Source organism: Lemur catta, chromosome 25 (genome assembly GCF_020740605.2).
Source record: "Lemur catta isolate mLemCat1 chromosome 25, mLemCat1.pri, whole genome shotgun sequence".
Taxonomy (NCBI): Eukaryota; Metazoa; Chordata; class Mammalia; order Primates; family Lemuridae; genus Lemur; species Lemur catta.
The window spans coordinates 6811992-6834460 of NC_059152.1; the positions used below are offsets into that span (position 1 = coordinate 6811992).

Here is a 22469-nt window from a genome sequence, read left to right on the forward strand (position 1 = left end):
GGTACAAAATAGTTTTTGCCCTCCAGATGCACAAAGTTGAATGATGTGCATAAACAAAACAAAACGAAGCAAAAAGATAGCTATACCATGGTGTGGTAGGGACTAAGATAATTTCCTGGGACTCCATTCTTCCAGCAGCTCAGACCGAAAGCCTTGGCGTCATCCCGACTCCTCTTCTCACATCCCACCTGGGATTTATCAGCAAATCCTTTTGGCTCTATCTTCAGCCCGCCATTGTCTGAGCGTGTCCAGAGTCAGACCCCCTCTCCTTGTCCTCTCTGCTGCCATTGCACTCCCTGGAAGCCCATCAGCTCCCTTCTGGTGTGTTCTGTGGCTGCTTACCGGGTCTCTCTTCTTCTGCTCTTGCCCATGGCAGCCAGAATGAAACTGTTGAAACATAAATCAGATCTTTTGTGGTCTTTTGCCCCAAACTCTCCAATGGCTCCCCACGGATTTCAGAGTAAAATTAGAACTTTTAAGTGGTCTTCATGTCGCATTCCTGATTACCTTTCTGACCTCACCTATAAGCACCATTTCCCTCCCTCAATCCACCCAGCCCGGGTGAGTTCTTGCTGTGACTGCTTTTCACGTCACTGTCACTTCTTGCTTTCCTACCTGGAAAACTTCTTCCCAGAGCTTTTGGACTGCCTACTGTTTTTCTCCCAGGCAGCCTTGTGGTTCACTCCCTTACCACTTTTAAATCTTTGCTTAAATGTCACTTTCTCAATGAGATCATATTTAAAATTGCAACACTCGTCCTCTGCTAGCGTTCCTGAGCTCCCTTGCTTGGTTCTCCTTTTTCCTTTTTTCACAGCACTGATCACTTTCCAAGGCATCATAAAAGTTACTTACAGTTGACCCTTGAACAATAGAGGTTTGAACCGTGTGGGTCCACTTGTACCTGGGTTTTCTTCTGTGTCTGCCACCCCTGAGACAGCAAGACCAGCCCTTCCTCTTCCTCCTCCTCCTCAGCCTACTCAGTGTGAAGATGATGAGGATGAAGACCTTAATGATGATCCACTTCCACTTAATGCATAGTAAATATGTTTTCTCTTCCGTATGATTTTCTTAATTAAATTTTCTTTTCCCTAGCTTACTATATTGTAAGAACACAGCATATAAAACATATAACATATTATAAAATACATGCTAATATCTGTTTATGTTATTGTTAAGGGTTTGGTCAATAGCAGGCTATTAGCAGTTAAGCTTTTGAGAGTCAAAAGTTGTATATGGATTTTTAACTGTGAGGGGCATCGGTGCCCTTGCCCTCCACGTTGTTCAAGGATCAACTGTATAATGTTTATTTTTTTGTCTAGAATGTAAGTCTAGAGGGCTAAGAATTTGGCGATGTATCCTCTGCACCTCAAAGAGTGCCTGGCACCTAGGAGTCAGTCAGTGAGTATCTGTTGCATGATCTATGAGTAGAAGCAAGTACGGGTCATGACAGCGTATACAAGAGGGACATTGAACACAGACTGGGGAAGATAACACCTGAGCTAGTGTTGAAGGAGTTGTAGGTGTGAGCCAGGCAAAGAAGGGGAGGAAGGTGTTTGTAGGGAACAAGCCCAAACTCATTCACTGATGGTCAGGCCAAGGATCCACCTTCAGGTAATCTCTGGGTCTCCTGTTGAGAAGAACAATGATTACAAGTGAACATATTGGTAATAACCAGAGGAGTAACTGGATCATTGAGTCTATAGGCAGGTTAAATAAGACAGTGCCTTTCCTCTAATGGACAATATTTGAACGGTTTTGTAAGGGCCTGCCTGTCCTCTTACCCAGCCTTGGGGACAGCCTGCTGCGATTCAGTGCATGCTCTTCTCTTGGTTTCCCTTCCAATTTTGGTGTGTTTACCTTCATAATTTCAATGTGATTTTTAGAACAGAGACCATTTGGTCAGGAAATTTTGTATTCCTTCTCATTATGCATTTTTTTCATGCAGATAAGGGCACAGTGTGATGTTTTTGTTTAAAATAACATTCAAACTTTTTCTGTGGATTTTATGCTCAAATTACATGTCTTCTTTATATAATCTTATTTTTTTTTTTTTTGGAGGGGGGAGAAACAAATGCATCTGGCATTAGAAAAATGTACACTTGTGGTTTCTCTTTTAAAGGAGAATAAGTGCAGTTTTGGAATAGTTTCTAAATGTTCTTAGTTTTCGCAAAATACGTTTGCTTGAAGGCTATTGTAATTGGGCTTTCATTTTCCCCATTTCAAACCAACATAGGTCACTTCCTTAAGATTAAAGCTTCAGAAACTTCAAGGAGCAGCAGTCGAGGATGACGATTATGATAAAGGTGAGTTTTAATTTGTTTACTTTTCCCCATAATGTCCCACTTCTCTTCCCCTCCTGTCTCCTCTCAACCTTCCGCACCCCAGCGAATTGTGCAGCCTGCTCCTCTCGTCACTGCCATTGGGGCACAGTCGACTGTCTCACAGCTCTACTGTGTGTTTCAAAGCACTTTCTGGCTTTTGGGTTATCAGTGTCACCTCGTTGATCTTCCAGAAACACTTGGAGTACTTGCACAATAAAAATTACATTAACTTATTTGCCTGGGCATGCTATGATATATCTATAATTCATTCATTCACCAAAATATCATTTGTTGAGCACCTATTATGTGCTAGATAATGTGGCAGGCAGTGAGAGAGCAGACACAGTGTCTGCCCCTCTGATGCCAGTAGATACATGTCCTCATGGGGCTTTCCGACTTCATGCTTTCCGGGACCAGAAATAGGAAATGAGAGATGAGAATTCTGAGAAATAGGAATTCCAGAGATGTCAGGCTGTGCTAGAGAGGGGGTCACGTGCATCAAATTTCCACACACATGGCCTAAAATACTCAAGATAGAAAGGAGAAGTTACAACAGGAGGCCAGAAGATAGAGGAGTTGGTCAGAGGTTGGGAAAAAATAAAACAAGGCACCAAAATAAGAGTTGGGCCAGAAGCAGATGGGGGCTGACATGGGGGCTGACTGGGCACAGGGTAGACTGAGTCAAAGGAAGGCTTTCAGGTGTGATTGGCCTGGGAGGAATCTTGAGGACGTTCGAGGCTGATTGTGCAAGATCTCACACCCATTTCTGCTGGGTGTGGGAAGGAGAGAGGGCTTAAAATGACTTTTCGGTCCCCTAGACACCCATCAACTTGACAGGTACTCCCGGTGATGGGCAAGTTTAGCACATCCAGGGTTGGTCTGGAAATGGAATGTACATTTAAAGATTCTTCTTGAAGCCGGTTAGCCTTCAGGCATGGGTCTCCAACCTTCCTGGCCTGTGTTCTGATACTCCCATTGAACACGTCACAGGCTGTTGGAATCGGGCCACCATAGGAACAAGATGAGTGGTTTCCAAGGGAGGCTGGAAATCCTGTTCTAAGGACGTGCAGAGCTGTCCCGTGTACTCACTGCCTATGCCACCGAGGTTGGGTTTGGAAATGGGATGGGGTGGGAGGAAGGGAGAAGGATTTGGGGCTGAGGGTGGGACCCTTTAAACTCTCCCACTCCTCCTCCTCCAGGCTGCTTGACGCTGGTGGAGGACGAGGTTCCTGGGAGGGGAGGCCAGTCTGAGGCCAGGGAAAGGACCGCCACAGCCCCAGCAATGGCGCCACGGCCCTGGCCACAGCTGTAGACAGAGACCAAACAAGCTGTTCCCGGGCCAAGGTTCACCTGCCGACTTTTGTCTGTGAGACAATGAAACCTACTTTTGAAGTTCCCCACCATTGCACAGATTTATTTTCCTTGCCGTGGGTCGAGGCCTGGTCCCTCCACCTTTAAAGACACTGTAGCACACAAAGCCTGCAACACAAATAGAAAACCAGGCCCTAGTTTTTGTCCTTCTCAGGACCTGGTGAACTTTCTTCACTTGGTTCTCTCAGTGGGCTTCGTTAAGCGAAAACCTCACTTCTTCAGTCTTTGTTCCCAAACATCTCTGCAGCACCCAAGGGAACGAGGTTTGATAGGGCACACCTCATCGGGGAAACTGAAAGGACAGAGGCATCTTTCTTTACTTTCTGCCTCGTTTTGTTCTTGTTGGTTCGCTGCTATCAGCTGGTGGGTTCAGCCATCTGTGTTTCCAAAAGTCTTCCAGGTGATTGGGGTGGGTGCTGAAGTTTGAAAATTGTGGTGCAGGGCTTTATCCCATGGAGAGCCAAGCCTGGGGGGCAGTTGCCAGCCGAGTCCTGGAGGTGGGGGTCTAGTCTGTGGGCTGCATCCCCCCGATCCACAAGGAGTGGACAAGCACCCTGCTAGGCACTTAACACACTGACTCACATACTGCGCTCGCTCTATTGAAACTCTCCAAACCTGTAAACCTGGTTCAGTGTGTTGAGAGGCAAATGCTCTTGTGAAATGTGCAAAGTGCCTGGCATACGGTAGGTAGGTACTCAATAAATGTGTGAGGGAATTAATAAATCACAGAGGCCATGAATGCGCAGAGGCCATGAACAACAAGCTGGGACGAGCAGGGAGAAAGGACTCTTGCCATTTCAAGATGGGGTCAGTCCCTGGCTCATCTGCAGGGCCCAGGGTGGGGGTGGGGGTGCACTAGGGGCAAGATTTTTGTACAGAAGTCGGCTCATGTGAAAAATATCTATTAAGCATCCACTCCCTACAACAGCACGTCTCAGACTTCAATGTATATATGAATCACCTGGGTAGGTAACTGGATAAAAGGCAGATACTAAGTCAGTCTGGGGTGGGGCTTGAGACTTTATTTCTAATTAGCTCCCAAATGCTGCTCATGCTGCGGGCTTGTGAGCCACACTTTGAGTAACGATGGTGTATGAGGAATCAAAACAATGCCATTTATAAAGACGCGCCAAATGCTGTCCTCGAGATTGACATCTCAAGGAGTATATAGGTCAGGAGGGGAGATGGCACAGTGCACGGTAATGGTAAAAAGCCATGCATAATATGACCTTTAGCATAAGGAGCCACCAAGGGAGTTCCAGAAGGAGAGAAATCACTTCTGCCAGAGGTTGGGGTGCATGGAGGGATCAGAGATATGGAGGAGGCGGTAGTTTAGCTGGGTCTTGAAGGATGAGTGTGATGCAGCTGGCGGGGCATTCTGGAGAAGAAGAGAGGTAGGAAAGGCACGGCCACTGCTAGCCACCATCCAGAATTCTGGCTGGCTTGAAACAAGACTAGAATCTGGCTGTTGTCTGAAAGGAATCACAGCAGGGCCCAGCGCTCAGCCCTGCACATAGTAAGTGGTCAGTAAATTCTTGTACGTTGATCGCGAAGTCATTAGACAAGTTTGGATGATGTCAAGGTGGAGAATTTGTTGCAATGAGATTTGTTAAAAAAGGATTCGAATACAGTTTCTTTTCCAATCTACTTTATCCAGGGTTACTAATAAATATTTTCAGAATTGTTGAGATTTTTCTTTTTCATACCCTGTGTTGGAACGTGCTTCTTTTTCGCTGTTAGGAGCGGCTGTGCAGCCCGGCTGTGTCTCGGGGGAAGGGGTTTGCCGGAATCCAAGAGCCAGGAGAAACTAGCAGGTGACCTTATCTCCCTTTGTTTTTGTTGCTTTTTTTAATCTTTCTTTTTTCTAGTTTCACTCATAAAAACGACTTTGTGTTCTAGAGAAAGGAGCAATTGGCGCAGAATAGAAAGTTCCATGTTTTATCTCATCAAAGTGCTGGCAGATGTACCCACTAATGGCTTGTGGAGAAACCTTCTCAGGGCTCTAATTACATCTCTCCCTCACTAGGGAAGTCAAGTTAATATTTCCTTATATGCTTGCAGAAGGCTGGGAGGGCTTGGGAGAAAAAGAATAACGCTTTTTGGTATTGGCTTAGGGTCTTTCTCCAAGAAGCTCTATCGGTTTCAACTCATTAATGCATGTCTCATGGCTGCAGTCAGCCGAGGGCAATTTGACACCTCGGAGTCCTACAGAGAGAAATCGTGGTCCAGATGTTGGAGACGAGGAGTCGGGCTCTGCGGGGAATGGTTTTCCATGTTGCTCCTGCATTGGTTTGTGCCCACGATGTCCCCCTGACTGCCCGTGTCCCAGGTCCACTTGTGACCATGCATGCCACTTTGCTACCGAAGCGAGCAAGGGGAGATTGTGAGCAGGAAGGAGCAAAATTTCCAGAATTCAGCATTTCCGTGATCGGTGGCACGGCCGGCATGGCCCTGCTTGGTGAGAATTTCCTTCTTGGAGTCTCCAGCCTGGAATTACTTTCTTGATCCTTTGTCTCAACTCACATCCATTATGACAAAATTCTAGCATAATAAACATCGGAGGCATTGAAGGAAAAATACTCGCAGCAGAGGCCAACTATAAAAACACTCCAGGGTGAGACCAGCTCTTGTCTAAATTAGCATAATCTCCATTTTTCTGCATTCTGTCTTGAATAAGATTTTTCTGTGTGCAGTTGCTCTTTGGGGACAGTGTGCAAATTACCCAACCCGACACCCTTTTCTTTCCTGGGGAGCCTGCCCTGCACCCCGCCCCCCAGGGCCTGGCATTGAGTGGCTTCCTGGAGCCTCGTGGTTGGAACCGGAACCCGTGCCACAGAGCTGTAGATGTGGCTGAGCACAGCAGAAAGCCACCGGCTCCTCCGCAGTGCGTTTCAGTCCAGGCTAGAAAGAAGAAAACAAGATTATTGAGTTGGGTCCGGCCGTTTTTATATCCCCCAGGTTGCCAGGGTCAATGGGAGCTAGATGCCACCTGGGGCCCGTAGAACAGAAATGCCACTCTTGGCAGCTTGTGTTGTTCTTCTGCCTTGAACAGTGGACTGCATTTGGCGTCTGCTCAGACACACAGGCCCAGCAAAACCGCCACTTTAACATGTCCCCAGAGAACACAGCAAACGTGGGCACAGGCGAAATTTCCACCTGCCGCTCCCCTGAACAGGCACCTCCGTCCCTCCCTGAACCCAAGGGCTTTGGAACGTTCTAGTTCTTTCCTGCTCTTTATAGAGCTCTGCCCCCTTTTGCTATCAGGGCTGCTTACAGCATCCCTGTGTCTAGAGATGATACGAAAATCTGTTGATTTAAAAGCAAAATCTCAAGGAGGTGCCATGAGCCTCACAGCACTGTTGTTGCCCATGAAAAATGCCAACAGTTAGACCTGCAGACACAAATGAGCGATGCTCAGAGTCACCATTGGCCACCATCTCTGCCTCAACTTACAGAGTTGTAAGTTCCCTTGTAAATGGGAGGACAAGCTGAGATAATGCAACCACAGAAAGGAAATGCCATTTTGTATGTGTCCTCTTCCTGTGATATGTTTGTCCCATTGTGTAGCTGATGCAGTGGGGACAATTATAATCCTGAATGTTGAAATCCCAAAGGTTAAAATCCCTAAGGCTCAAATTTCCTAAAGTTTAAATCCCTAAAGTCTAAAATCCTGAAAATCGCAATCCCGAAAGATTAAAATCCTGAAAGCTGAATTCTAAGGAAGGGATTTAGTGCATCTTCAGCTGTACACAGGATAGTGTGTCATGTTAAGTGGAACTGTTACCTTGTTAATGTCTTTACTTGGAAATTAAGTATGGTCTAAGGAGATGCGCATGGGTGCCACGTTGACAAGGGCTGGGTTTGTGCATTTGATTTTGGATGTTAACTCGAGTGGACTAAGGAATGCCTTGAAACCCAGTGAAGCATCATTTTGGGTGGGTCTGTGTGTTGCGTCCAGAGGAGATGAGTGTGAGTCTGAGTGGCTGGGGAAGGGGGAAGATTCACCCTCAATGTTAGTAAGCACCATCCAATCGCTGCGGGCCTGGAGAGAACAAATACGGAGGCAAATTTGGTCTCTCTCTGAGAACCGGGACAGACTTTTCATCTGCCTCCATGGACATCAGAAATTTGACTTCACAAAAACGCCCTGTCTCAATGTTGGCTTTGTGCATGTGTGCAAACGTGGAAACAACCTCAGTAAAGGAAGAGACGTCCTTTTGGTACGTTGGCGTTTGTGAAAGATAAAATTTATCAAGAGCTCTTCCCTTTGGGTGACTGCATGTGACTCCTGTCGCAGTTCTGCCCTGTGCTGGGCACTTTCCATGTGTCGTCTGGTTACATCCCACGATCGCCATGGGAGGAATCGTTGCTGCCTCTGCTTTCCCACCGAGGCCACAGAAGCTGCTCGGAGGGGGGCTGGCTGCGCGCTCTGGCTGCCCTGCGGCTGCGCCTCCTGTCTCCGCTGGGTCTGGAACATTTCGTGTCCCAGGGTGGAAGTCTGAACTCTGTAGAAGTTGGAGGACAAAGCTTAGCGAGGAAGTTTCTGAATTCTGCAAACTCTTATTTACAGACAACCAGGAAAGGGACCGACGAACACTCCATACCAGGATGCACCGGGACAACTTTCCAACATTTTGTCTAAAAATTTAGTCTGTTAGGAAATTAATACTTGTGTCATTTTAATTTTAACCTTTAGCATTATTCTCAGAAAAGCTTATATATCTGCCTCCTCTTCTTTTAACCAAAAACTTAAAAATTGGGAGATGAACTATACATTAAGATAAGCACATCGTGGAAAAAGAATCTGTACAAAATGTCATTTGCTTAGCTCGGTTGCATTGCCTTAGCTTCTTTCCCTGTTTACAGGAGAATTTACAGTTCTGTAACTTAGGGCAGAGACCTTAGCCACCGGTGACTTTGAGCATCTCCCATTTGTGTTTGCAGGTTTAAATGGTGGCATTTTTCATGGGTGCTAAGGGTGCAATGAATCAGGTGACACCTGCTTGAGATTCGAGCTCTGTGCACAGACCCAAAAGTTTATTTGCATATAAAATATTTTCTTCTCATGGGCAGCATAAAATGTGATTTCAGTGTGCGGCCTTCTCCCCTTGGCGTTCCCTCCCAGTGCATGCTAAATTCTTTCTAGGTCTTGGTGGGATTTCTTAGAACTCCCGCAGCTCTGGAGGTAGCAGCACAGTGGCATAGACGTCTTGATGGCTGTGTCACAGTATGTTCCTCTATGAGAATGTGGCCACACTGCTTTGCACTCTCTGACTGTGAGGAATCCATTTGTCCTGTAAGGATTGCTTGGAGCATTGTCATGGTACATTATCCATGATAAAACCCGACAGCTCCAAGGTTGGATGCGCTGCGGAAAACAAAACACCAAGCAACACACACACACAAATTTTTCCCCCTCTACCTCCTCTCCCTAAGTAGGTGCTTAGCTGGAATTTGGACATACTTTCCTGCCAGCTGAGCTGCAGAAGGCTGTCGTGCTAAGAGTGGACACAACATCTGTCTCTCATTTTTTGTGTCTACCTATGAGAATCTGCAGATGATGCAGGCTTCTCATGCCGTGAAGTCTAGTTGACTGGGCACAGTGTTGGGCGGGAAGTCCCTCTTGCACTTAGAGGTCCGATTTTGAAGCTGCTCTGTGGTCCTGCCGCCCTCCTAGAGCAGCTGAGAGGCTGGCTTGGATCCCAGGTGGGCAGGCTTACCTGAGGGAATGTTCCATCTCGGCCCCAGGAACTCACCTGCTCTGCGCAAGGTGGCCAGACAGGACAAGGCAGTGACTTAGACTGTCTGGGGCCAGCTCTCTGGTCCAGAGTAATCGCCTTGCTGTGAAGGCACTTAGGACTTCAGAAATGTCAACCATTTCAATTTACTTCTCAAAGATTTTTGAAAGTCATTCTCCTCTTTGCACAGGTTGAGAAATAGGGAACAGAGATGGAAGGAGTGTGCCTAGATCAGAGGCTAACACGTAATCAACACTGAACCTTCCCACCACAATCATCTTAGGTCGAAACGATCTCTGTATTTGGCACAAATGGTTGATCTTCGCTTAACAGGAGGGGTGTCTTAGTCTGCTCGGGCCGCCATAACAAAGTACTACGTACGGCTTGAGTGGCTTAAACAGCAGAAATTTATTTTCTCCCAGTTCTGGAGGCTGGAAGTCTGAGCTCAAGGTGTCTGGAGGGTTGGTCTCTCTCCTTGGCTGACAGATGGTTGTCTCCTCCCTGTGTCCTCACGTGGTCTTCCCACTGCATTCACCTGTGTCCTCATCTCCTGTTTTTTTATGAAGACACTGGTCATATTGGATTGGGATGCATCCTCATGACCTCACTGTAACTCAATTACGTCTTTCAAGATCCTGTCTCCAAATACAGTCACATTTTGAGGTCCTGGGGTTAGGACTCCAACATACGAATTTGTGGGGAGGAGACAAAATTCAGCCCATATCAAGGGGCCTGAAGGGCTCAGAACCGAGCTAGAGAAGAGAGGGTGACTTCCCTTCCTGGCTCCAGCACGCAACTTCCGGGGGAGCACTGATTCACGTGTTCACTGCCCTTACCAGTTACGGTAGCCAGAGTGGTGAAGTGGTCTGATTGGCCAAGCCTGGTTACCTGTCTGTCTGTGATGAGACGGGGTATGTCTGCTAGGAGAAGGTACAGGAACTGGTGCTTAGCAGATGAAAGTAGTAGCCAGTATACTTACCGCCCAGTGAAACACAAACGCACGAAGCAATGGAGCATGATTGAGAGCAACCTCTGAATCTCAAAGTGAGGGATGTTAAAAGCACACAAAGAAGACTAAAATGAAAACACCCTGTACGGAGTTCATTCATTTAGTCAAGGAACATTTATTGGACGCCTACTATTTCCAAGCACTCTGCTGAACGGTGGGAAACAACGGTGAATTAGACACCGTTGGGGAAGGAAATTCGATTTTCCTCCCCAAACCTCGACTTACAGATTAGCTTGAAGTTGCCTCTTGTTACAAACTTTCCAGGGACTTTTGTCCTGATCTGCCCCAGGAATCATAATAACCTCTGATTTATAATCTGTGATAGCGGCAGTGTGTAGGGTAGCTTTGTGTGTCGGGCTCGGGAAAAGTTCAACCCGTTAACTGGCTGTCACACCTCTGCAGTGTGGGGCTGATCGGGCCCCTTCCTCCCGCTGAACTGACTGACTGATGAATTCACTTGGCAGAATGAACTCTTGTGTGTCTGCAGGAAGTGACAATTAGAAACAATTCACTCAGCCTGGGCTAGTCACCACTTAAAAACACCTTTGTGAGCTGTGAAAATTTTAGCTGGTGTTTATTTATTAAGTTTTAATTTTTTATATATTGTTTTTGGGGCATAATCTACAAACAGTGAGCTGTGAAATGTTTTCTAGCAGTCTCTGCACCTCTGGGTGAACCCACTTGGGTTCTACCATCCGTACAGCAGTTTGCTCCTGGATAAACTAAGGATCATAATACCCATCCTGCTGTGTGGGTGGAAGCTTAGATGCGATAATGATGTGTATGAGATGACGGCACAGTGCCTGGAGTGCAGGTATTGAGGAATTATTTATTCCCTTTGCTTTCTGTAATCTCCACTTACCCCCTACCCCTGGGTGCTGCGTGTTAGAAAACACAGTGTAAAGTGTGGATGCTTCTGAAAAATCTCTCCTCCAGCAGTTAGCACCAGTAACATGCAGAAGATAAGATGGAATGATTTGGCTTCTCATTTTCTATTTGGCAATAACAGGCTCATTTGCACATAGCTTGATTTCTTTTAAGCTGCAAAAAAAATTTGGAAATGAGGTAAAGCAATATATATTAAAACATGCAAATTATAAGGAAGCATTTGAAGCTTGACTATGTTTCCCGTCTTCCTACGGCCAACTATTTTTTTTCCTCTTGCAGTCTAAATTTCATGACCTTAAGTCTCTCATTTTCCGCCTGATACTCTGTTGGATGACACTGGGAAAATGAAATCAAAGCCCTATTGGGCTTTGAGAGAATTGGTGACCCTGGTTTTGAGAGTGGAAGGGAAAGAACGGAAAGGAGGAGGAAAATGGCTCTTGTGTGGAGTTCTAAAGACAAGACTGAAGAAGGAGAGACGGAAAGCCTTCTGTTTTCTGGCTATTTTTCTGTGGGCTTCTGCTTTTTTGTGACTTTTACCTTGATGGCCAGGGAGGCTTAAGGTGCAATGCCCAGATAAATGTTGGATCTTTGCATTTATTAATAAAACAGTCATTTGCAAACATGGCGCCCATTTCCGCTGTATGACGGCAACGATATGGTGCCCCCCTTCCCTTGTGGAGCTCCTTGCACTAGGCGATGCATCGTTGGACAGCTCATTTGTTTTTATAAACTGTCCAGGCACTTAATTAAATCTTGTATCCCATTTGATTAAAAAATAGACAACAAATACTCTACTAACACATTCTGGGTGGTGGAGAGGCACACCGGGAGAAAAGTTTGAGTGGCTTTTCCCTCCAGACTGAACAAGCTCTATAGCTCGTTTTCGGCTGTTCCCTCTGCCCACTCCTTGGCCGAGCTCCTACTCCCAAGTCAACGAGAGCATAAAAGCATCGTGTGACTACATCAGCTACGCTAGAGACCCTGTCTGTGGGACGTGAATCGTGACCCGCTATTTCTCAAATTATCTAGGGAAATTTGAATAAGTTTCCCACAGGACTTGGAAATAAAAACCATTATGGTAGATAAATATTTGAAGGTTTATCAAGGTCTTCAGTTGAAGGGAGATAGACACTTGGCAGGACCAAAGGGCACCTTGTGAATTGAGGGTAGAAAGTTACGGGAGGAATTCTTCTCTGCTTTGGGGCTGGTGCTGGTAGCTAGGGGGTCTCCTGGCTGGCTGTGTGGTCAGGAGCCTTGACACAGTTTGAGGCAGCCAGAAAAGCCACGTCCTGCTTCCCTCTCCTGCCTCTGCCTCACCAAGCCATTAGTGTGGGTCCTGCACTGGCCATTTCGGTCCTGTTTGTCAGTGAGGAAAGATAGATCTCAGGGGCTGAGGTGTCCAGGCATGGATTTAGAGTAGGGACTGAGTGGGGTCATAAAATAAGAAGCAGTGAAGAAGAGAGATCACCCCAGCGACCTTCTTGTTGCCCAAAGTCTCCAAATCCTACTTACCGAACCCCATTCAATACTATGTGTTCTTTGAACACACACATCAGACAATTCTGTGACCTCCTTACCCCATTTTCCTGCTCATCCTAGCCTGGGAATGTTTTAGTTGCACATGTTTCCTGATAGATCTCTCCATTAATAAGAAAAAAAAAAGACTTAAATTGGTGGCATCACTTCATTTTCCAATACTGTTGTGTAGAATCTCCAACCTAAGGTCCAAGGACTCTATTTTTTTCTGCTCTGCCCCTATAAATTCCTGATTTTTGCGACAGCTGAGCCCAGCTCCCCTTGCTGTATCCCCTACCGTAATGAATGGCAGCTCAAGCAAGAACCACTGGGAGTCGCCCTGGGATGTAACACCTCCCTGCACACTGAGGCACTACGCCTTTTAGATTTTGTCTCCTAAATTTCTCTTTCTTCTGTCCTTCGATCTTATCGGTTTTTTGCCTGGACAAACACACTAGTCTCTTACTGGGTCCCTGGTTACCATTCTTGTTCCCCTCCAGATCACCTTTCGTGTTGTGGCCAATCTTGTTTCTAAAGGTCATTTATGATCACTTTCCTACTTCACCTCTGTCCATGACTGACGTCATTGACAGGACAAACATTAAATTTGACCTACAGTCACCACCCTCCTGCCTGTCCCTTGCCTGGCTTTCTAACTTCCCTTCCCGCCACTCCTCCCCGACCCAAGCAACTTTCTGTGGAGTCCCTCAGTAATTCCTGCAGGGACACTGTCTCATCCCGTCCTGTTTTGCACCTCTGCCCACGCCTCCCACCTCCTTCTCCTACTAGGTCAGCAAGACCTGGTTTCAGTGCCCCTTCTTTAGGGCAGTTTGCATTGTTTCTCTATCCTCATGCATGTTATTAATACATTTTTAATATAGCTGTTGGCTGTCCCCTTGGCTGAAGTGTAAGCTTGCTGGGGAGAGAAAGAGATCATCTACTTTTAACTTTACACTCAGCACCCAGCATAATGCCTCGTCCAAGTAGCCTCCCAAGAAATAGTTGTTGGATGAACGAATGAATGTTCAAAATACATCATTCTACAAACGATTATTATCACTGTTATTGTGCTATCAATAGTTCATAATTCTGCTAACGATAGTATTATAAAGCCTTTCAGGTCAGTCTAGTTAAAAATATGACAACAAAATCAGGTTCTGCCACTGGGTAGTTAGTTGTATAAGCTTGGAGAAGTCACTTCATCTTTCCAAGCTTCAATTTTCCCATCTGTAAAATGCAATAACAGGTTATTTGGAAAATTAAATGGGATGGTGCATGCTACCTGTTTGGGTTACACATCATGCTGGGTGAATGTTAGTTACTACAATTATACTCACTAGTAAAATATTGAGATATTATGGGTCTAGGTGGGTAGTCCTTTTAACCTCTGTCTTTGTGCTTTTATGTTCAAATTTGTTTGCAAACTGGTTATGGTCTTAGATTACCATAGAGGGCCTAGTTAATGCCTTTTGAGAGCGGAGAGAAACCAGAAAGCCTGTAGCGGAGGGACTTTTTAATATTTCACGGTAGACAAACAAAGTTATTTTCCGTCACAGCCATGGTTGGGGTGGAATGACCTTTAGCAGCTGATGACAGTGATGTAGCAGAAGGGACAGTTTTCCACTTGACCTTTATACAATGTGCCAGCTTGTCTCGTGACACAAAATAAGTTGCAATTGACAGGCTTGATAGCACCTAACCTGACATGAGCCGGCCCCACGCAGCCCCTGCTAGCGGCAGAGCGGGGCCCACGTGCACAGGGTGGCTTAGGAACGGCCACTCCCCAAGTCACTCCAGAGCGTTTAGTCTAATTAGTTCCTCCGGGAGTTTATTTTAAGTGAGATTTGCTCACAATGAACTTTTGTTGCCAAGGACTGGGGTGTTCTGCATGCCTGCCCCTGCCCCAGTCTCTGTAGCTTGCTCTCCTCTTCACCTTCATCCTGGACGTTTTCTTCTCGTCTTTCTAATGCTTCATTTTTGCCTTTGTCTAGACGTGGCTACCTTCTTTTCCTTTTCTACCGTGGGATGATTTTCCCCTGAGTCGTTTCCAGGTGAGGGCTGCAACGTGAGCTCTTTGCAAGTTTGCTGTTTGTCCCGCGTGGTCTGGGGGCAGGAGCGGTCAGAGCCGGGTGGGAAATGTGTCGCCGTTTCCTCGCTCCAGCTTGTGTCCCTCGTCTGGACACTGCGTTTGACAACCGCAGGTAACTCACTTTACCTGTTCAGGAAGTCAGCGGGAGGGTGATGTTTTTATGTGGAGTGAGCAGCAACTGTGGGTGCTAGTGAGGCAAATTAAAAATGGAAAATGCCATGCCATTCCGGCACTTTTCCTAGCTATTTCCGTGAGACATCACGTCCCCATCTGCTAAATGGGTACAGTAACATCAGCCCTGCCTACCTCGCCTGCCGGTGGGAGGAACAGGAAATAACACATAGGAACATTGTGTGGATTGAAAGGAACTATGTCAACACTCACTGGGGCCGCCTCTGGCCGGGGAGCTATGGATAATGTTTTCTGCTGCAAAGTTAGAAGTCTAACAAAACCCTAGTACCACAGCTGAGGATTTGGCTTCATGCTCCAAGGAAGTAAATCTCCCTGAGATTAATATTTTATGCATATTTATGGAATCAGAAATATCAAAACTGTATCAAAAGATGTAAATCTTTTAGTTTTCTTAGAGACCTTATGCAATGAAACATTCACTTACATGAACTTGGGGCTGTAACAAAACCATGGCAGCTTGGAGTTGGCAGTATTTACAGCTCTTCAACATTTTTGGATCTATGTTTTCTTAATAGTTCCAGAAGGCTGTGATTTTGCAGCTGTGTTCTGAGGAGTCACAGAGTTGCTTTAGGGGTGGCTGAAAGGGAAGCTCCATCCGGAGCATCGGGGTACCCTGGCTTTTATCTGTTAGTCCTGAAAGATTTCATCTCAATACAGTTCCCTTGCTAAAAAAACCCAAACCCCAAACCAAAAAACGCAACCTAACAAACAAAAATCCAAGAAGCAAACAAAGATACTTAAAAAGCACAGCCTTAAGGGATTTAAAAAATATCTCAGATATTCAGAAACTATTGTTGAGAGGAAGGAAGAGATTTCTCTCAAATCCGGTCTTCTTTTTCATATTTGATGGACGCTTGACTTTTGAACGTGCAAACACACAACTATGCTAGAGGTGCCCAGCCAGAAGGACCGCAGTATCTGATGCGATGGGAGTGAGCAGGCTTTGCTCAGCCTGCTGTGCTAGGAAACAGACCTTTCCACTCCTCCACATGGGCACAAGTGTTTTCCAGCAGAAACTTCAGCACGCTTCAAGCACTGTTAGTCCCAGTCAAGGATGTTATTCTGTGTCCATTCCACTTAGAGGTATTCGTTCTCTTCCTGGCAGCTGGAACCAATTGCTTTGGATGCACCATGCAAACCTCAACATCCTGAACCAAGCTGCTATTAATGAGACCCCCAGATTGAAACAAAGCAAGACAAACAATTATCTGCACAGAATCAACTGTTACCTCTTTAGACATCATGAAAAGAAAAAAAGGATCCAGGTAGAAGAGTGTGCTCATTTAAGATAAGGGTGGCATTTTGTTTTTTTTCTCTCTCTCTCTTTTTTTCCGTTTCAGGGTAGCAGCTGTTTGGATGCTGGCCGTGGGCCTGAGAAAAGTCAAGGGGACATTTCTGCCCACTTGTACCACTTCTTCCAACGCATTTCCCAGTCCCCTGTGGGGGGATGAAAAACCCTGATTGTTCTGTGTTTGAATAATTAGATTTTTGTAGGGAAAAAGATCCCCACCCAAAAGTGAATGTGCTGTAGCCTGGCATTGCCAGGGAGCGGCAGACAGGAACAGGAGGCCCACAGCAGGGAGCAGACGGGAAGGAGCATGTCCCTCTTCCTCCTCCAGCCTCCTCCAGCCTCCTCCCTTCTCTGGAGCTGGTGGCAGAGTCAGAAATGTCATTGGTCTGCAGAGGCGCAGCCCCGGCCAGCATCACAAAACACAAGATAAAAAGATGGGTTTAGAGGTGAGAGACAATAGCTTGATAACGCTTTTTCATGTTATGAACCAAGTGAGAGATAACACAGGCTGGGTGTGGCGACTCACGCCTGTAATCCTAGCATTCTGGGAGGCCGAGGTGGGAGGATCGCTCAAGGTCAGGAGTTCGAGACCAGCCTGAGCAAGAGCGAGATTCCCCTTCTCTACTAAAAAAAAAAAAAAAAAGAAAAAAAAAGAAAAGAGAGATAACACAAAAGTATAAAGCAGATGGAGATGTCAATATCAGCTTTATTACCAATAACGCTAGCACTGCGGAACATGGCTTGGGTATATGGCAGCGGTGGGCCTCCTAACGCCAAACCCCAGGGTAAGAATCACCCTCCCAGCTGCAGGCAGACGTGAGCTGCAGGTGGCCCTTTTGCAAACTTGGGTTCCGGGAGGAGCAGAGAATGAGTGCTCCCCAAGGGCGTCTGGCCTCCGACAGGAAGGGAGGGAGGAAGCACCGAACTACTCCTGCTCTTTCTTGCACCCAAACTCACCAGTGGGGAAACTCACTTCTCTGCAGACCCAGGAAAGCGGTAGGGAAACAGGGAAAGCCTGTCCTCCTGGTGCCTAAAGAGTAGGGAAGAGGTATTTCCTCCCTGCATACTGGAAAATGACAATGTCCTCAAAAGCAGTCGACACCCAGGACAGTTCTTACTGGTTGATAGTATCACTCCACAGTGCATTTAGGCAAAACCAGTCTGTAGGTGGCTGCATGGTGTAGTTCCACGGCTGCTCTGCTGCTCTGTGTAATTCAGGAGATGGTTCTAGAACACCAAGAGAAGAGAATGGGTGGACTGCACCGTCTTTCTGGAGATATCACATCCCCAGTCTCTCTTAGCCTGTGAGAGAAAAGGGTCAGCGGTGACAGGTCACCCTCCCCTGCAAGAATCTGGGGTGTGACTGTTTGAGATTGCTAATTAAGAGAGCGTTTTCACGCTTAATAGAATCAATTTAGGAGTAGGGCTGGCATAATAATGCACTTAATACTTGGTAGTTAGAAATTTCATAATTTTTTTTATTAAAACACCGGCACCTCCATGCCTGCTACCACTCGTCTGTCGTTGCCTGCAAGATAATGAAATGGTTCAACACGTACGAAATGATTATCAGTGGAAAACTCAGAAATTGTCCATTGTGACTAGTCTAATAGCTTGTTTTTTTCTCTTTTGTTTTGTAGGGGGGCCATCTGTGTTCTTTGCTGTCATTTTATGTTGCGTACCTATAACGGACTCTTATTTTGTGTTACTGATATTGTTGCTAATGCGTATGATGGGATTTAGCATATCAGTGTGTCACGACGTTTCTTGAAGAGCTTTATGACTTCCAGGTGGTTCAGAATCACTGATTCCCGGGCAGCTAAAGGGAGGCTGTGCTGCCTACATGCATGGTGGGGACAGGAGTTGCACATCATGAAAAAGCAAGCGCTGAGCAAGGCTGGCCCTTACTCCTCTCTATTCGACAGTCTTCTAGGTGTTGGGCCACACTGAACGTCTGCCGAGTTTCAGAGAGACGCCACTTGAGTAGAATTAAATTCAAGCCAATAAGCAATTAATTTCATCATAGCAATCTCTTGAAACCATTTTGGCATTTGTAACAACTCTTCCACTTCTGGTTTTCAAAACCACGGCATTCTTTTCTCACCATTTCACAATCATCTGGCGGCCCAAGTGGGTCTAGTATTATTAATCTTATATATGAGACAAGGAAACTGGTCCTTAGAGGGGTTAAATAGCCCTAAGATCCCAAGTTTGGTCAGGATGAATTCAGGACCAAAATCTGGGTCTGCTGACCCTTAAGCAGATAAATCCTTTTACAGTTTTAATTTTCTTCTTACTCTAGAGGATGTTATGTAGAGATAAAGGAGCCACACCACGTCCCTTTACAGGATTTACTTAATCATTTTATACGTCCTCAGATGTTTATCTTTAGGGTTACATTTTATACAATCTATGCTGTTCACCTTTAAGATGCTGGTTTTAAGGATTATAAAGCCAAGATTTATTCTTTGAGAGCATATATGGCACTCTTCACTCAGTCTATAAACATTAAGTGCCTTTCAGAGCATCTAGTGCAGTAGGTGCTGGGGAGACAGCCACCAACAAGGCAGAATCACCCTGCACCTTCAGGGGCCTCCAGCTTAGTCCTTGTGCTCCCAGATAGCACCTGCCAGGAGTTCCCACCTGGGTCCAGGAGATAGACTTCAATACCAAGTAAGAATCCTTGAGCTGTCAACTTCTTTTATTTTTGTAATTGGGGGTGTTGGATCTCTGTCCTTGGAGTTGCACTTAACCAGTGAAGGGCCTAATGGTTGGGGGCCATGACTTCTCTCCATATGGAACCACAGGGAATCGGTTGGTTCTACCAAGGACCTGAGGTCCTTCTTGCATCTGCATCCTGTTACGGTTGCATTTTTGCTCTGGAAAATGTTCCCATTAACTTGGTTTCATTTCTAAAATCTGCATGGCATCTAAGAAGTTTGGGAAGGTCCTTCTATTAATAAAACTGGTCTTGCAGAGCTCCTACAGTATGTCCTTTAGGAAGGAGAACTTCATATTTGCAGAGCCAAGCCTGGGGCCCGTACACGTGCAGGTTCATGGTGTGCTAGAAGAATTGCTCTTTATTAGTTGTTCTTACCATTGGCTGCTGTTTTCTGATTTCTCTCTGTTAACATCACCTTTGAATTGAAGCTCACTGTTTTATTTATACTGTAGTGCTTCAGCCAAAAGAAAACAGCTTAATTCTAGTTTGCTCCAAGGAACTAATATTCCAGTATGCTTTATTCCTTCTGATTGGATTTCATCCTAATTAGAATAGCTCAGGCTAGTGGAAATAATTTATTTAGTTTTCTAAGCTTTTTTTTTGACTATGCTGTTTATCTAGATACCTTTATGCCACTCAAAGAATTTAAGCTCTTGTTCCTGCTGCCGTGTCGTTAACCAGAGACCAATTTAGTACAATCCTCTTGGCGCTGAGCCTAACACTGGTGTGTTCCATTTGCCCATTCCAGACAGGGATATTACATCAGTGTAATTTGCATTATGTATTTTTAAACAGTGGTGATGGTGGTTGCTCAACAGTGCTCCCCTAATACTCTGCATTCCATTACAGATGAATGTGCTAAAAAATATTCTATAAAAACCAATTATGTTTTGAAAGATTATAGGCCGTAGTGATTACCATTAAAGGGGTGAGAGACCCTGTGGTTTCTGAGCACTGACAAGCAGCTATGTCCGGCTAATTTCTTATGAAAACACCAGCAGAGCAAATTACTCATGAAGAATGTATTCATGGGAACTAATTGAATGCCATGTTCAGTTTAATGGTGAAAACTGAGTACAGCCAAAAACCAATGGAGAGAAATAATGAATGGCGTTTGTATAATTCCTAAAAATAACTTCAGTGTCAGTGGTCTCTCCAGTATCTGAGAGGCACATCACTCTATTAAGTGTTCCTAAACGCTTTAACATATATGGGCAAAGATAAAGGAACCCATGAAGGGGAAACCTGGATTTCAGCATCATCATTCTGCAAAGTTACTGCCAACGTGGAAATGGCCCCAGATTCACTCCCTGAATATATGAATTGGAGAATTGCTTGCCAGAAATTTCCCATGGTCTTGTTGGTAGGGTGGGAGTGGGATATGGTACCATACCGTGAAGAATTATTCTTTTAATTCCTCTCTTAGGTAGACTATCCCTAATAAACTTTAATATTCAGTGTACGGAACTGGTCCCTTTATCAGATGTGCATCCAGATTGCTAAGCCAGCTGGTCGTTGCCTGTTATTAACCTGTCTTGGTGATGACTGAATCCAAATTCAATTAAAATGAAGTATATGACATAAAAATATTTCATGTAGGAGGACCTAACATGACATTTTAAAGAAGAGTTTCTCTTTCAGAGTTTACATATTTTTTAATGGCTAGAAAAATATCACAGTTCTGTGTGTAGGTCTGATCTATGACATTTCTCTGCAGAACCTAGAAGGGGGAGACAGAGGGTCTGACTTCTGGGCTTAGGGTTCTGAATTCCACTCTACATCATTTTAAGGATTCGAAGGGACTTTGAAGGATATTCTGTTGTAACCCAGGTTTTAGGTGGTATCGCTCCTAAAACCTTATTGTATTTTTATTAGTATATCAAGGTTATGTTAATTTTATGTGTTGAAAGAGCTGTGAATTTTACAAAAGCTCCCAAATTAGCCGGGAAGTGCCACTAAGAGATTTAATCTATTCAGTTTTCCCACAAACTGCCTTCTTAGCGCATATTCTATTTGGGCATAACTTTAGCCAATTGACTTATAAAGGGCCTTTAAACCAAATCTAATACTTCCCCCTGCACAGTAACGGCAACGGCTCCCACTAGCAGCGTGTGGACACTGAGCCAGGCACTGTGCTCTCGATAATCACAGCAAAGTTGCCAGGTAGGTCCAGTTTCAGCGTCCATTTTGCTGTCGAGGAGACCGAGTCTTAGAGAGGTTCCGACTTGTTCAAGGTCATGCAGCTCATAAAGAGTGGAATCAGGGTTTGACTTGAGGCAGCCTCTTCAGAACCCATGCTCCAAATCCCAACCCTCCAGTGTGAATACTTGGGAGCCATGAAGCCCTCTCTTGCTTCCCCCACTGTTATGAGGACTGTCCCGGGTCACACTGGCTTGAAGGCTGCATGAGGAAGGTAAGTGGGCACATACTTTACGCTGAGTTTGGTAGCATCACCAGGCTCCTCCACAAATAATGATAACTGGATACTGTGAAGCATCTATATGCATGGAGATTTCTGTACTCCACATCATTAATGGTTCACAGGGTCATATCTAGTGTATAGATCAGAAAGTTCACACAGATGAGAAGTGCCCCAGCGGGAATTTGGAAGGAGCTCAGTTCGGCTTCATGGTCCATACACATTGACCCCAGATAGAGCCCTACTTACTAATGCCTGAACGTGCCAGTTGGAATTACATTTATTTTTGAGAATGGAAATTGAAAAATTACTTAACACATGACATTGGAGAAAGATTTAGAGTGTTTAGATATACCATATAAGCAAAAGAAAAACATAACCTTTATTCTTCTGTATAGAGAGAGCCACTGGAAATATTTTGAAGTGTGTTCTTTTTGATATTTTTCATTGTGCTGCTCAGTGGCGTTTCCTCTTGTGCTGTTTCTATTGCGTTGTCTTCATTATAGCTACTTGGATATGATCTAAAGGATGTTCTTCTTTCACTGGCAAGTGCTTTCAACTCATATATCTTAACAAACAGCTAGAAATTTAGACAGTTGTCTCTTTTCTAGAGGTCGTGGCCATGGTAGTGGTATTAGTGGCAGTGGTGATAGGAGTGCCTGTGGAGGTGATGGTCGTAGAGGTGGTGGAGCTGATGAAAGTATAGATGGTGGTGTCAATGGTGGTAGTGGGGACAGTGGTGGTGGTGGTGATGGTGGTTGTGGGAATGGTGGTGATTGTTTAAGGAATGGTGGTGGTGATTGTAAGAGTGATGGTGGCTGTAGGAGTGATGGTGGTGGTTATGGGGATGGTAGGGGTGCTAGAGGTAGTAGAAATGGTGGTAGGAGTGGTGGTGATGGTGTAGGAGTGGTCAT

General features: G+C 45.3%; 1 protein-coding gene across 1 annotated transcript in view; it reads left to right on the forward strand.

Annotated features, from left to right (window-relative positions):
- Positions 1–22469, forward strand: part of DISC1 (DISC1 scaffold protein) — a 199878-nt gene that overhangs the window by 16436 nt on the left and 160973 nt on the right. Inside the window, exon 7 of the mRNA XM_045537033.1 lies at positions 2234–2303. Coding sequence (XP_045392989.1) covers positions 2234–2303 — 70 coding nt within the window. The remainder of the gene's footprint in view (positions 1–2233; positions 2304–22469) is intronic.